A 15,770-nucleotide genomic window follows, 5' to 3' on the forward strand; every position below is an offset into this window, starting at 1 on the left:
GAGCTGACTGATTTGAAAAGACTCTGATGCTGGGAAAGATTGAGGGCAGGAGAAGGGGACGACAGAGGATGAGATGGTTGAATGGCATCATTGACTCGATAGACATGAATTTGAGTAAACTCTGGGAGTTGGTGATGGACAGGGAGGCCTGGTGTGCTACGGTTCATGGGGTCGCAAAGAGTTGGACACGACTGAGCAACTGAAATGAACTGAACCTAATTCCGCGGTGATAAGTGAACAGAGTGTATGATTTCAATACCTTTAGGCCAAGAAATTATTGCACCTTGTTTTATGTCCCTGGATATGTTCCAGTGTCTCCTGGTTTACAGTCTACAGGAACTTGAATAGAATTTGTATCCTGCTGTTGTGTGAAAACTGCATCAACCTTAATTATGTTGAACTGATTCATAGTGCTCATAAGGTCTATTATATCCTTTCTACTTGTTTATCCATTCTATTAATTTTTGAGAGTTTGATACTGAAACTCCAACTAAAAATCTTCAGTTACCTACCTAAAAAAATTGTAATATATAGTGGAACCATGTAACTTTGTTCTGTATTTTCCAAGTCTCCTGTAAATGCATTATCATACTTTCATAATTAAAACAACTTTTAAAAAATATTAAAAAAAACACTGGACATGTATCCATGTTGGGGAAAGAGTCCTTTTTACACTGCATACAATAGGATGTTTGCTGACTTTTTAAAGCATGCCTGCATTAATATTTCAGGGATGCCTTTACAATCAATATTGTATTAAATAATCCTCCCCAAGGAGCTATTTCCTGCATAGCATCTACCGCTAACATCTGATCCAAATTAAAAACTCTAAAGGGACAGCCTTGGGTGTTGTTCTGGCTGCTGCTGCTGCTAAGTCGCTTCAGTCGTGTCCGACTCTGTGCGACCCCATAGACAGCAGCCCATTAGGCTCCTCTGTTCCTGGGATTCTCCAGGCAAGAATCCTGGAGTGGGTTGCCATTTCCTTCTCCAATGTATGAAAGTAAAAAGTGAAAGTGAAGTCACTCAGTCTTGTCCGACTCTTAGCAACCCCATGGACTGCAGCCTACCAGGCTCCTCTGTCCATGGATTTTCCAGGCAAGAGTACTGGAGTGGGGTGCCATTGCCTTCTCCGTTGTTCTGGCAAGCAACACTAAGTCCTAAGATGAAGTTTAAAAATTAATACATATATAAGAGCCTGTCTTGGTAGAAGTCAGCTAATTAATAACCTTTTATAAATGTTCACAGAATCAAATAAAAAATTAGAACAAAGATTAACATTGTTCTTGTACCAAAGATCCAGAAGCATCAACTGAAAATAGTTTTCATTTTAAATTAATGACCTAATTCATTTTAAATAAAAAATCACTGAAATTCACTTTTCTGTATCCTTCCAACCTGATGGGTGAGGATGGTCATTAAGAATAAGAAACTCAGATATTTCTTTCTGGTGTTGGTTTGTCTCTCTTTCAGATACTTATTATTAAAATGAATCCTCATTTAAACATCAGGATAGGATAATCCTTTCTGGGAATGTTTTGTTTCTCAGTAAGAAGAAAAGAAAAAGAAACTGTTTCCATAGTAACTTCTAGTGCGACTAAACTGTGTAAATTCCTAAGAGCTACATGTGAGGAAAAACAGACAATGGGAAGGGGAAGCCAGAAGCAGAGGTGCCCTGTGACCGTCAGCCCGTGCCACTCCAGGTGCCCAGACACACGCTACCCCAAAGAGCCGAGCTCTCACTCTCTTCCCAGCAGTCCCAACCCATGCTCCCAGGAAGCTGGGTCGAAGGAAAAGACACTATCATAGGACTGTCCTCAACACACAAAGTTTAAAGATTGTGGCCACATTTCATATGGGCTTCATACCCAACCAGGGAGTTCTCACTCTTATGCCTTCCATAATACCTAACCTCTTTAACCAGCTCCTTACAACTCATTTCCCTTTTAATACACTAACTATAATAACTTCTAAAAGTTTTGAAATGTGTATCTGGTTTTTAAGGTTGGAGAAAAGGAAGACACTGTATCTATCTAAAATCTGCATTTATTAAAATATTTGCCCTCTGTCCCCCTACCTTGACTTTTCAGAAAGCAATCTTTCTCCCCGATGTCTGCCATTCTTAATTACTTCACTCCAAAAGGCTGCTGTCAGAGCCCAGGGCAGACAAAGGAGACATGACAATCAAATGCACTATAGTGCCCTAGAGTCAATCTCAGAAAAGAAAAGTGACATTAATGGAGAAACTGGTAGAATATAAATAAATTCAGAGTAATGTACCAGCGTCAGTACATTACTTAGTTTTGACATACAGATCACGGTAATATTAGATGTTTGGGAAACTGAAGGAGGACTATATGGAGACCATACTGCTTTTGCAACTTTTCTGTAAACAGAAGATTATTCCAACACAAATAGTTAAAAACAAAATCAACATTTCCATGCAGAAAGAAATTTAAATAGCACCTTGACCAGTTTGGCATTTTATTCTGAATAGAGTGCGGGCCATCGACTTACTGCTTTGAACCCATACAACCACTTAATGTTAAAAGCACAGTATTATATAGTATTTGTCTCCTCACATTAGCAACCACAAGAGTAATTTCAAAACAATGAGACGGATATACTGGTTGCCTCTTACATCACATTAATTCTACAAGCATATCTGAAGAAGTGTCATCCTTCCCATTTTCTCCAGTAGGGGAAGTGTCTTGTGCATTTGAAAGCTTCAGCTGCCTACGAGATTGGGAGAATCTTCTCAGTTCTATCAAACTAAACTCTGTCCACACCTTCTCTAAAAGGAAAAACTAACGTTCCTAAGAAAACCATTATCACCAGAGAATGCAGTTTTTCCCTGGTAATTCAAGTGCAACCAGTATTTCTGAATGATTTTCTAAACAATATTATCTTTTCTCTTAACTGCTTTACAAAGTTATTCCTTTCAAAGTTACTCATTCACTTGACAAATAATTACATCATGCAGCAGTCTGAATCATACCAAACTTGAATGACAAACTGGATTATAAATTCCAAAATATGAAAGCAAATTCCATTTTAATGCTTCTGCACCCTAGGGAGGTTTCATCATTTCATAAACACCCAAAACCAAGGCACACAGTACTGCCACGCATCCCACTATACAAACTTCTACAAAGGGGACGCAGAAAATATCCTTACACACAGCACCCGAAATACAACCATTTCTTTACTTTATCATGGGCTCCTGTACACACACACACACACAGAAGTATTTTGTTTCATAAGTCAAGGTAATCTTATTTAAACAGAGGACTATGAAGTGGTAAAAATAATTAAGACAAAAAAAGAATTAAGTCATTCAAAAGACGTAAGTTGAAAAGGTGAAACGGAGATAGTACAAGATTAGACTGCTTATAAGAAGAGATGGTCAGAGGAAAAGGGGAAATTTGTGACAATTTCTGGGTATTCTGTGGTTTTCTAGTTGTCCTACCCTGGGCCAGTCCCTTAAATTTCTTAACCTCATGTTCCTTCTCTATACCACTAAGATAATAATGACAGTCTACGTACTGAATTCTTTTTTAAGTATAAACAAAAATAGCAAATGAACACACAAGTTTTAAAAAGCTACTTTTTGCTAAAGTGAGCTTTAAAAAAGACTAAACACTGCTAACTACTGGCAGTAGTTGGAGGAAAAAGAAAAAAAAAAAGGAATGTATAACTATATTTTGTAAAGCAGAAGCAACTCTTGAGCCAGCCAGAAGCTGAACAAAATTCCTGCTTACCTTGGAGACTTGTCGAAGCCACCTTAAATACTCTGTGAATGTATCAAAACATATGTAGTACGTCTGGCTTTGAGGTCCAGAAGAACTAAATGCTAAACAGTGCTGGTGCTTTTTCACTTCTTCTACCTGTAAAAACAAACAGTGAGAAAAGCGCATCAGAAAGCAGGACATGTGCGTAGCTCATCACCTCCTCCCTGAACCAGCGAGACACAGGGCTTTGCATTCACCCCTCTGGGCGCCCCTCAGTGCTTCAAGCATGCTTCAAGCATGTAAGTTCTCAAGTCTGACCAGCCAATTTGAATCACAAGGAAACCAAAAAGGGGGTTTTACCTTCATTAGATTTCCCCTCAATAGTGAAATTCTCATTTTCCTGTTTCAGACTGGAACAGCTTATCCTTCTCTACTCTCAAGGTTCTTACTTCCTCTTAGGAGGACCTACAGTTAAGATTTTACTGAAGAATTTTTACTGCAGGTGGATTTTCACTTAGGGGACTTTTGTATTGCTCTGAATCACATGCCTTTTTAAAAAGAGGTTTTCCAGCATGTTAAGTTTTTTTTTTTCTTTTAGTTTATTGTGAAATTGAGATTAACCTGAAATAAAAGCCTACCATGAGAAATTTCAAGTCCCAATAATGCAGTGATATAGTCGAATCAAATTTCTACTCCCAGTAAATTCTTCATAAGGAGAAAAAGTCCAAATAATAAAGTAACATGATATTACACAAACACCTATGTTTTACTTAAAGAATGAATGTTTTCCTATCTCTTGTTTACAAAAATGACCACAAATCAAGTCACAAAGAAAATGCAAAACCATTTGAAAAGATCAATATCACACAGACTATGTTCCGGGACCAAAATAAAGTCAAATTAAAAATCAGTAATAAATAAATTAAAAATCAATGTTTAGAAAATTAATATACTTCTAAACAACAGGTTAAAAAAAAAGAAACTGGAGTCAAAATTTAGAAATTCTCAGAATTACACCATTAAAAATATTACATATTGAAATTTATGGACTGTAATAAGCAGGTACACAGAGAAAATTTTATTTTAAATACTCATATTAGAAAAGAAGGCAGAAAATTAATTTAATTGGCCATGCATCTAGTAAACTTAGGGAAAAAAGTGAGCTCAAGCAGAAGGAAGGTGATAATAAAAAGCAGAAGTTAATAAAATAAAAATCAAATGCACAATAGAGAATATTAACAAAGCAAAACAGTAATTCTTTGAAAAGGCTAACAAAATTGAATATCAATTGATATTGATCAATGATATCAATTGAAGAAATATATATTAATAATGAAAAGGAAGACAACATATTAAGCAGGGATTAAAGAGAGATTATTATAAATAATTTTGTGGCAAGTTTTTTGAAAAACATATTTTGTTAACGCTAAGTCACTTCAGTCATGCCTGCTTTGTGACACTACGGTGGCCTGCCAGGCTCCTCTGCCCACGGGACGCCCTGGAATCGAGCCCATGTCTAAGTCACTTTGGTCATGCCTGCTTTGTGACACTACGGTGGCCTGCCAGGCTCCTCTGCCCACGGGACGCCCTGGAATCGAGCCCACGTCTCTGAGGCTCTTTACCACTAGTGCCACCTGGGAAGGCCAACACCAAGTCAAGAAGACAATCAGACAGAGGTCGTTTTATTACCATCAAAATAAATTAGGACTTTTTAAATTATCAAGAAAAGATCAGGACCATGTGATTTTGTAGGTGAGTTTTATAAAAAATCCAAGAAATAGACCATTGCAAACTAATCCACCAAACGAGAAAAGAAATGGACCCCAAACTATTGTATGAGGCCAGTATAACCCAAAACAGATCAGACCAGTAACAGAAAGGAAAATTAAAGGTCAACCTTAGTCATGCTTACCTTGAACAAAATGTTGCATCAGAATTCAGCAATATGGAAAAAAATATATCAAGAACAAATGTTGGATTTACCTCAGGAAAGATGGTTTAATGTTATTGGAACTATAAAATCATTAATCATGTTAACAGATTAAAAAAAGAAAGTCATATGGTCGCCCCCACAGTTGCAGAAAAAGCTTCTGGTAACATACTCCTCCCATTCATCATTCATGATAAAAACCCTTTATCAAACTAAGAACACAGATAACTCACTTAAGCCAACAAAGGGTATTTATCTCAGGCACACTTCAGTGTTAATGATGTGATATCACTCTCTTACTTTTTCTGCTCAATACTGTACTAGAGTGCTGGCCATTACAAGAAGATGAAGAAATGTACTGAGGAAGAAAGAAAACTGCCATTATCTGAATATGAAATGATTAGCTACACAGCAAACATGAAAAAATCCACAGACTTTAGAAAAAATAAGAAAATTTAGTAAGGTGACTGGATATAAGATTAATACTCAAAAATCAACCACATTTCTATACATCAAAAAGAAAATATAATTTTTTAAAAATGCTATTTAAACTAATCTGCATTGACAGAAATCAGTTTGTTTTTTGAGAATGGGTAGGGGTGAGCAGACGGACAAGGTAATGGCACCCTACCCCAGTATCCACGCCTGGAAAATCCCATGGACGGAGGAGCCTGGTGGGCTGCAGTCCATGAGGTCACTAAGAGTCGGACGCGACTGAGCAACTTCACTTTCACTTTTCACTTTCATGCATTGGAGAAGGAAATGGAAACCCACTCCAGTGTTCTTGCCTGGAGAATCCCAGGGACGGGGGAGCCTGGTGGGCTGCCGTCTATGGGGTCGCACAGAGTCAGACACGACTGAAGCGACTTAGCAGCAGCAGCAGGAGTGAGCAGAAAAGCAGGACAGAAGGGTACAAAGGAGCACGTTGTTGTTATCAGAATGTACAGTATGTGTATATCGGTCACACCTTAATAAAGTCTGGTGACGATGGAGAGAAACAGGAACACTTGTATACCAATGTGAGTATGAAATGGCACAACAACCTTGGAAGCAACTGGATATCACCTTGTAAGAGTAAACGTGCACAGTGCCCTAGAGCCCAGCAACTGCGTTCTTAAGAGCAGTATTTCTCGGGTAGGCATCATAGAGATTTGGGTTGAATAGTTCTTGTGTACACTGTCTAATATTTCTGCATGACATCTTACTCTGAGTCCCTGCACTTTAGATGCCAATAGTGTCCCCTTGCAGCAAGAGATACTGGTATTAACCGAGCACACCATCTGCTTTTCCCAGAGTCTTTGCCGTTCAGGTGGACTCATGTGACTAGTCTGGTCAGTGAGCCGGGGGCAGAAGCTCCATGTGTCGCTTCTCCAACAAGAGCCAGCGAATGACTCTACAGGTGCCTCTTCCCCTGCCTTAGCAGCGAAGGAAGCCACGTTGTAAGAGACAGGGCCTCCATCAGGCTGAGTCCCTACACGATCATTTGAAAAAAGAAATCTCCACCAGCTCACACTGGACAAATGTGAGCGAGAAATAACTGTTGGGCATTGAGATCTGGGCGTTTTGTTACCACAGCATAACTAAGCTTATGTCAACCGACTATCCATTCATTTGACAATCAAAACGCTTGTACATATTACCAAATGTTCCTTCAGGCACAGCAACAAGAGTTAAGAACTGCTGCTCTAGAAAAACTACTTGTATACCAGGAGGTATATCAAAATAAGACCATCTCAGGAGAATTTTTCATAACAAACTAGAAGCAGCACAAATGTCCATCAACAAGAAAATCACTTGAGAAATTCTGGAAACCTGGAACACTTACAGAGTGTAACCTTATAGAGAAATGACCAGGATCTACAGCAAGCAACATGGACTCTTACTATGAGACACGACACTGAGCGAAAAACTCAATCACAGGAAACTGCAAACAGGGTGACCCCAGTTTTATAAGCTCAAAGCAAAGTCACGTGATAGAATTTATTTCAAAAAAGTAGGAGAATAATGAATACCTATCCTAGGACAGTGGATTTCTCTAGGTCAGGAGGAGGTAATGTGACAGGTAAAAAGAGAACTCCGGCAGAAACACTAGTATTGATACTGCTGTGATTTCTAAACTGAGTAATAAGTTACAGTTACTCAACTTATTGTGCTTTGTGACTTGACAAATACTACCTCAAGGATTAGTTTAAATAAGTTATCTAAATTTTATGTTAAATTTTAAAGGAGAAATTAAATACAATAATTGCACAGTGAACAAAAATTTATTTATTAAATGTTTTTCAACAATGAAGTTTTAATAAAGCTTTATTTAACTTCATATTTGAATTCTACATTTGAAAATGTAAACTAATGATCATGCTCAAGTATTGTATCAAGTTTCACTATTACAGCAATCACAGCTGGGTTATGACCCATCTATCTCACACCCCATTTCTAGCTCCTATACAAATTAAACAAAACAAAACAAAAATTCCTTCCATTCTCAGTTTTTTAACAACAGAACAGAATGAGAAAAGGAACACAGATTAAAGAAAACTCAAACCGCAAAGAGTGAATTATTTTTTCCTAACTTGGTAACAGGTTTTAAAAGACTCAATTTTTCAACATACTCCATTATTTTAAAGGCGTAGCACAAAACAGGTTTTACAAGGTTTGTGTGTGAGAAACAGAAGCTATTAACTTTCAATTCACTCAATGGTAGAATAACAGGCATCCAATAACAGGCCTGGGAAACGGAACAAGCCTCTAGCTCTGAATGAAAATGCTAATTACAACTGGATCCTCTGACCTTACCTGAACACCACTGCTTTCCTGCGGCTGCTTCTCAGAGCACAGTCAGCTTTCTGACCATCTTCCTCAGATGGCAAGAGATTTTTCGCTCTTTGCGTTCTACCCTAACTGCTGCCTCCTCCATCACAAGCCCCCTGACTCACCCCACAAGACGAATCTCCCCTTCCTCTGTCTCCCACACTATGTTCCTGCAGCTCTGTGGAGCGCGTATTGTGGTCCGTCCTTCACTTCCGGATAGTAATTATAAGGTATTCCAAGGCAGAGATGCTGACTTACCCATCCTGGTATTTCTGGGATGCCAAGCAAAGTGGCTTCCCTATAGAGGGTATTTAATAAATAGTTATATTAAATTTGCCTCTGCAAATGCCCAACATCATAGAGAAGTAAGAAACAGACTGTTGACCTACCGGGGCATCAAATGTTAAACATGCGTTTTCAATGATGAGTTATGGAAGTAGTAACTGAGTTTAAGTAACGACTGAGTTTTCAGTAATTCATCCATCCAAATTGCCACTAATTCAATGCTCAGACAGAAGTTAAGAAGCCAAAGTTTCAAAACAGACGAATGAAACAGACCTAAACATGCCTCACAGACCAGCCACATCTATTTGTTAACAATCAAGTATTAGAGTTAAGACTAGAATAGATAATAGTGGGGGGGAGGAATTGACATGGGCTGTTTACGCATTCGGAAAGAACAACTTAAACTCATAAATGAAGTTGGGCTACCCAGCAGGTGAACAAAACACCATTTACTACTGCACACATCTGGTCTTTTCTTTCCCTCTTGATTTCTAATCCCTGAAATCAACAAATCAAACATTTGCCAGTTAAAAAAAAATTACTTTAACAGAGTAAATTACTTTATATTTAGTTTATATTCCTCTCTTTTTAATTTCCATGTCCTGATTGCTTTCCCATGCCTGTTCAGGGGGAAAATGGTAATGAAAAAAAAATTTTTAATGCTTTTTAAAAAATCACTTATTTATTTATTTTTATTTTTGGCCGTGCCGGGTCTCCGCTGCTGCGTGTGGAGAGTGAGGGCTGCTCCTCGATGCAGCGCCAAGGACCTGGTGCTTCTCGTGGGGAACAGGCTCTGAGCGTACAGGCTTCAGCAGGTGTGACTCTAGAGCATAGGCTCACGGGCCTAGCTGCTCTGTGGCACCTGGGATCTTCCTGGACCTGGGATTGAACCCATGTCTCTTGCATTGGCAGCCAGATTCTTTACCAGTCAGTCACCACGGAAGCCCAAGAAAACAATTCTTAATATGGTCCTGATTTCCAAAAATCTGTTTTTTCTTTTTTAATCTAAATTTGCCTTTCCCTTTATTAACAGGTTGTCATATCATTTAAAAATCAGGAAATACTGACATATAATTATGGTAATGATACTCTTACCAGTGCTTGGGGTTTATAAATAAATCTGGCAAAGACAAGAATAGAACATCTTCTGACGCAACCTCTTTCTTTCTATTTTGTAAATGATAGAAATAAAATAGCTAACATGTCCAAAGGAAAGCAGTCAGTATGCTGGGAATATCTATCAGCTGGATCATGGGCTTTCTCTGAAAGGAGACGCATTTCAGGTTCAAAAGTCACGACTAGCTGTAGTAATAAACTAAGCATGCTAACCCCACTGGTCACAAGAACACAAGCAGAGAGGTGAGGCAAAGCAGAATCAGAGATTCCTGCTGAAGAGTCTAACCTTCGATAAGCACGCCTGAATGATCCTAAAGTCATGGACCTGGGGATCACTATGAGAGTGAGAGAGTGAAGTCGCTCAGTCGTGTCCGACTCTTTGAGACCGCATGGACTGTAGCCTACCAGGCTGCTCTGTCCATGGGATTCTCCAGGCAATAGTCCTGGAGTGGATTGCCATTTCCTTCTCCAGGGGAGCTTCCCAACCTAGGGCTCGAACCCGGGTCTCCCGCATTGTAGAAAGACACTTTACTGTCTGAGTCACCAGGGAATCCAGGGATCACTATACTACACTACAAAATATGTTATCACAATATCAAAAGATATCTTCTCATAAATAATCACCAATAGTCTAAAATATAATAGTGAAATTCCAGTTGCTCTATTTTCAGTCTCGTAACCATGAGGCACGAGAAACTGAGTGAAAAAGTGAAAGTGTTAGTCGCTCAGTGTGTCCAACTCTGTGAGCCCGTGGACTGCAGCCCACCAGGCTCCTCTGTCCACAGAATTCTCCAGGCAAGAATACTGGAGTGGGTAGTCATTCCCTTCTCCAGGGGCTCTTCCCGACCCGGGGACTGAACCCGGGTCTCCTGCACTGCCAGCAGATCCTTTACGGTCTGAGCCACCAGGGAAGCCCCAAGATACACACACTAATGAAGCAAGCATCACCAAGGCCTCGTGTGAGCCAATGGCAGTGATGTATTCCAAAACTCCACCACCCAAAATGCCCCGACGGACGCACGACAGGAATGATGACTGAAAACCGCCCGCCCCTCACTACAGGGACGGCTCAAAGCAAAGCTCCTCAGGAGGCGGGAAAGCCTGCCCTGCTTGGCTTATTTTCCACTTACTTTGCCACCGATGAGCGGCAGCACGTGCATCTTCCCGGCCACGCTGTCCTTCACAGATGACACGATCAGGCAGGTCCCACACAGGATGACTTGGCGTCTGGTCCATCGGTTCACTGGCAAGTGCATCTTGCCTTTACGGACATTGTACGTTCCTGAGAGCTGAATCCGCTCAGAGCTACCGGTGCTGTGAGGTTTGCCTACAACAAGCACAAACAAACAGCTTAGTCTTAGAGAAATGGGTGTTTTGCTACTCATCAGCATAGCAGATAAATTACCTGGACAACGGAAAAGAATTACACTAGAACCATCTAAATGATAACTGAGGCTCTAATTTACAATTAAGAGAATCTGAAACCAGCAGTAATACACCATGATAAGATCTACTATATCTACCTCCACATGTTCTTTTTCATATAAGTGAAGAAGAACTTTTTCCTTAAAACCCCAGGGAAAAAGCCATTTTAACTTGTGTGCTGTAAACCCAAGTTTTGTTTTCTGCTCTTTCCTTCACAATTTCACTTAACATTTAAAAAAGAAATGACTTCAAAATTTTAATGAATGAGAGACTTAATTTAAGTATACTAAGAAGAAAATATTATACAGACTGATATAGAAAGATAACATTCAAGAGCTGGCATTTAACGAAACTAATCATTTTTAATGTGATTACCCTGATATTCTTTTTCCTACAGCTATTCAATGTACATTGAGTATCAAGGAGATTAAAAATGAATGACTTTTCTAGTAAGAAAATACCACTCTATAAACATAGCTAAGCCTTCAAAGGTAATTACTGCCAGTCTAAGAAGGATGGTGTGCTGCAGTGCCTGTAAATCAGGGAGGGAGGCGGACAAAGATGCACAGAGACGCAGACAGAGAACTGAGGTCTGAAGAGGCCTCAGTTCCCAGATGAGTAAACGTGGAAGAGTGACATTCAGACAAGTCCCATCAACTGAGTGGAGAATCACTGGATACTGAGTGACGGAGTTGTATTAATGAGAAGGAGGATACTTCTCAGTACTAGACACAGACTATTTATCAGAGAGCGCCGAAGGCCACGCTCACAAACTGATGGGGGCACATGCCCCTGAACAGGTCCCAAGCCAGGAGGTCTTATTTATTTGGAAGGTTGCTGTAGTTGCCAAGGGCTAGCAGAAGAAACAGATTCAAGAGACTGTATTCTTATGAATATTAAAACTAATGTAAACGCCAAGTGGTTTTGGTAGATGTCAAATATCTACTGGAGAAGGAAAAAGGAAGAGCAGCAACACCAAAGATAGGTCTCAAGAAAATCCAACAACTATCTGACCCCCTCCCAATACATACCTGGAGTAACAGGCAAATTTGGCCTTGGAGTACAGAATGAAGCAGGGCGAAGGCTAACAGAGTTTTGCCAAGAGAACACACTGGTCATAGCAAACACCCTCTTCCAACAACCCAAGACTCTACACATGGACATCACCAGATGGTCAACACCGAAATCAGATTGATATTCTTTGTGGCCAAAAAATGGAGAAGCTCTATACAGTCAGCAAAAACAAGACTGGGAGCTGACTGTGGCTCAGATCATGAACTCCTTATTGCCAAATTCAGACTTAAATTGAAGACAGTAGGGAAAACCACTAGACCATTCAGGTATGACCTAAATCAAATCCCTTACCATTATACACTGGAAATGACAAATAGATTCAAAGGATTAGATCTGATAGAGTGCCTGAAGACCTATGCACAGAGGTTCCTGACACTGTACAGGAGACAGGGATCAAGAGCATCCCCAAGAAAAAGAAATGGAAAAAGGCAAAATGGTTGTCTGAAGAGGCCTTACAAATAGGTGTGAAAAGAGGCAAAGGAGGAAAGGAAAGATATACCCATTTGAATGCGGAGTTCCAGAGAATAGCAAGGAGAGATAAGAAAGTCTTCCTCAGTGATCAATGCAAAGAAATAGAGGAAAACAACAGAATGGGAAAGACTAGAGATCTCTTCAAAAAAATTAGAAATACCAAGGGAACATTTCATGCAAAGATGGGCTCGATAAAGGACAGAAATGGTATGGACCGAACAGAAGCAGAAGATATTAAGAAGAAGTGGCAAGAATATGCAGAAAAACTGTACAAAAAAGATCTTCAAGACCCAGATAATCATAATGGTGTGATCCCTCACCTAGAGCCAAACATCCTGGAATGTGAGGTCAAGTGGGCCTTAGGAAGCATCACTACGAACAAAGCTAGTGGAGGTGATGCAATTCCAGCTGAGCGATTTCAAATCCTAAAAGATGATACTGTGAAAGCGCTGCATTCAATATGCCAGCAAATTTGGAAAACTCGACAGTGGCCACAGGACTGGAAAAGGTCAGTTTTCACTGCAATCCCAAAGAAAGGCAATGCCAAAGAATTCTTAAACTACTGCACAATTGCACTCATCTCACATGCTAGTAAAGTAATGCTCAAAATTCTCCAAGCCCGGCTTCAACACTACATGAACTGTGAACTTCCAGATGTTCAAGCTGGTTTTAGAAAAGGCAGAGGAACCAGAGCTCAAATTGCCAACATCCGCTGGATCATCGAAAAAGCCAGGGAGTTGCAGAAAAATATCCACTTCTGCTTTACTGACTACGCCAAAGCCTCTGACTGTGTGGATCACAACAAACTGTGGAAAATTCTGAAAGAGATGGGAATACCAGACCACCTGACCTGCCTCCTGAGAAATCTGTATGCAGGTCAAGAAACCAACCGTTAGAATTGGACATGGAAAACAGACGGGTTCCAAATAGGAAAAGGAGTACGTCAAGGCTGTATATTGTCACCCTGCTTATTTAACTTATATGCAGAGTACGTCATGAGAAATGCTGGGCTAGAAGAAGCGCAAGCTGGAATCCAGATGGCAAGGAGAAATCTCAATAACCTCAGATATGCAGATGACACCACCCTTATGGCAGAAAGTGAAGAACTAAAGAGCCTCTTGATGAAAGTGAAAGAGGAGAGTGAAAAACTTGGCTTAAAGCTCAACATTCAGAAAACTAAGATCATGGCATCTGGTCCCATCACTTCATGGCAAATAGATGGCAAACAATGGAAACAGTGACAGATTTTATTTTGCGGGGCTCAAAAATCACTGCAGATGGTGACTGCAGCCATGAAATTAAAAGATGCTTGCTCTTTGGAGGAAAAGTTAAGACCAGTGTAGATGGCATATTAAAAAGCAGAGACATTACTTTGCCAACAAAGGTCCATCTAGTGAAAGCTATGGTTTTTCCAGTAGTCATGTATGGATGTGAGAGTTGGACTATAAAGAAAGCTGAGCACCAAAGAATTGATGCTTTTGAACTGTGGTGTTGGAGAATTCTCTTGAGAGTCGCTTGGACTGCAAGGAGATCCAACCAGTCCATCCTAAAGGAAATCAGTCCTGAGTGTTCATTGGAAGGACTGATGCTGAAGCTGAAGCACTAATACTCTGGCCACCTGATGCAAAGAACTGACTCATTGGAAAAGACCCTGATGCTGGGAAAGATTGAAGGCAGGAGGAGAAGGGGACGACAGAGAGTGAGATGGTTGGATGGCATCACCAACTCGATGGACATGAGTTTAAGTAAGCTCCGGGAGTTAGTGATGGACAGGGATGCCTGGTGTGCTGCAGTCCATGGGGTCGCAAAGAACAGACACAACTGAGCGAATGAACTGAATACATACCTTTGGGCAAAAATGTTTGCAAATAACAAAACCAGTGGGTTTGAATTTCACTTCCTCTTTCTCCAAGTATATCAGAGTGCTTTATAAAATACACACTGTACACTGCATGAATTTCCTGGCATTGGGCGAGAATGACATCTAAAAGGGTTTCAGCTTTTTGAACTCTGGCCTAGTAAACAACTACACAGCTAGCATCCTCTGTGGAGAGCTCCACTGAGTTGTCTGTCTACCCAATGCTGACATTCCCACAATGGGATAGGAAGCCCAGGAGACTTCAAACTAGATGTGACTTGACAGAGCCTGCCAGTGGTGGATCTGCCCACAGCCACCCACTTGCCCTGATCTGCTAAGTCCATTGAGCCTCAGACAGAAAGACGCCCAGGCTCCCAGCGTCAGTTCCGCTTTCCACAGTACAGTCTCCTCCTCGAAGGAAGGGGGACAGAAGAAGAGATTCAGAAGAGAGGGAAAGGCCTGTGCAAGGCTAAAAATAATAGACACTGGGCAACTGGATTTCCCAAATCCAATTTCCATGACTGCAATACACTAACATTCTCTAACAAGGGATCTGTTGTAAACACTTACACACCACACACACACGAATACAAGAAGCAGGCATTTTGTTGAGCCACATCTGAGTGTGGATTCAAGGACACTCCTTCACCTGTCACGTGTATACAGACCTGTGAGTAATTACACTGAAGAAAAAGATGACAGCAGTACATAAGGAGCAGCCCTTCAATTCTCCAACTCCTCAAGAATCCTAAAAAAGCCCCAGAGCAAATAGAGAGGACTAGGAAGTCCCCGATAGACACGGCTAAGGCTGGAAGCGGTACCACAAGGGAAAAATACGGGATATCAACAGAGACTGGCTTTTTACTCCCCCCTTAGAAAAATTCCACAGGGCCTGAACAGTCCTAGACGCTCTCAAGGTTAGTCTGTCCCAGGAACGCCCTAACACCCCAGTCTGAATCAAATCGCTCTCGTCTGCTCTGGATTTAAATGTCCTTGCTGACTGCTTCCCCTGCCAGGGGCCCCCAGCTCAGGCGCACCCTCAGAACGAGGCTGCGTGTCACCTGGGCTCTGG

The 15,770-nt window shown here is 40.6% G+C and overlaps 1 protein-coding gene across 1 annotated transcript in view; it reads right to left on the reverse strand.

The window, feature by feature from the left end:
* The window catches only part of PHLPP1 (PH domain and leucine rich repeat protein phosphatase 1), a 201,537-nt gene that overhangs the window by 110,182 nt on the left and 75,585 nt on the right, over window positions 1-15,770 (reverse strand). Inside the window, exons 2-3 of the mRNA XM_010854816.1 lie at window positions 11,001-11,197; window positions 3,759-3,884 (exon numbers count right to left, since the gene is read on the reverse strand). Coding sequence (XP_010853118.1) covers window positions 3,759-3,884; window positions 11,001-11,126 — 252 coding nt within the window. The 5' untranslated portion in view covers window positions 11,127-11,197. The remainder of the gene's footprint in view (window positions 1-3,758; window positions 3,885-11,000; window positions 11,198-15,770) is intronic.

This window comes from Bison bison, unplaced genomic scaffold (genome assembly GCF_000754665.1).
Source record: "Bison bison bison isolate TAMUID 2011002044 unplaced genomic scaffold, Bison_UMD1.0 scf7180017864349, whole genome shotgun sequence".
Taxonomy (NCBI): Eukaryota; Metazoa; Chordata; class Mammalia; order Artiodactyla; family Bovidae; genus Bison; species Bison bison.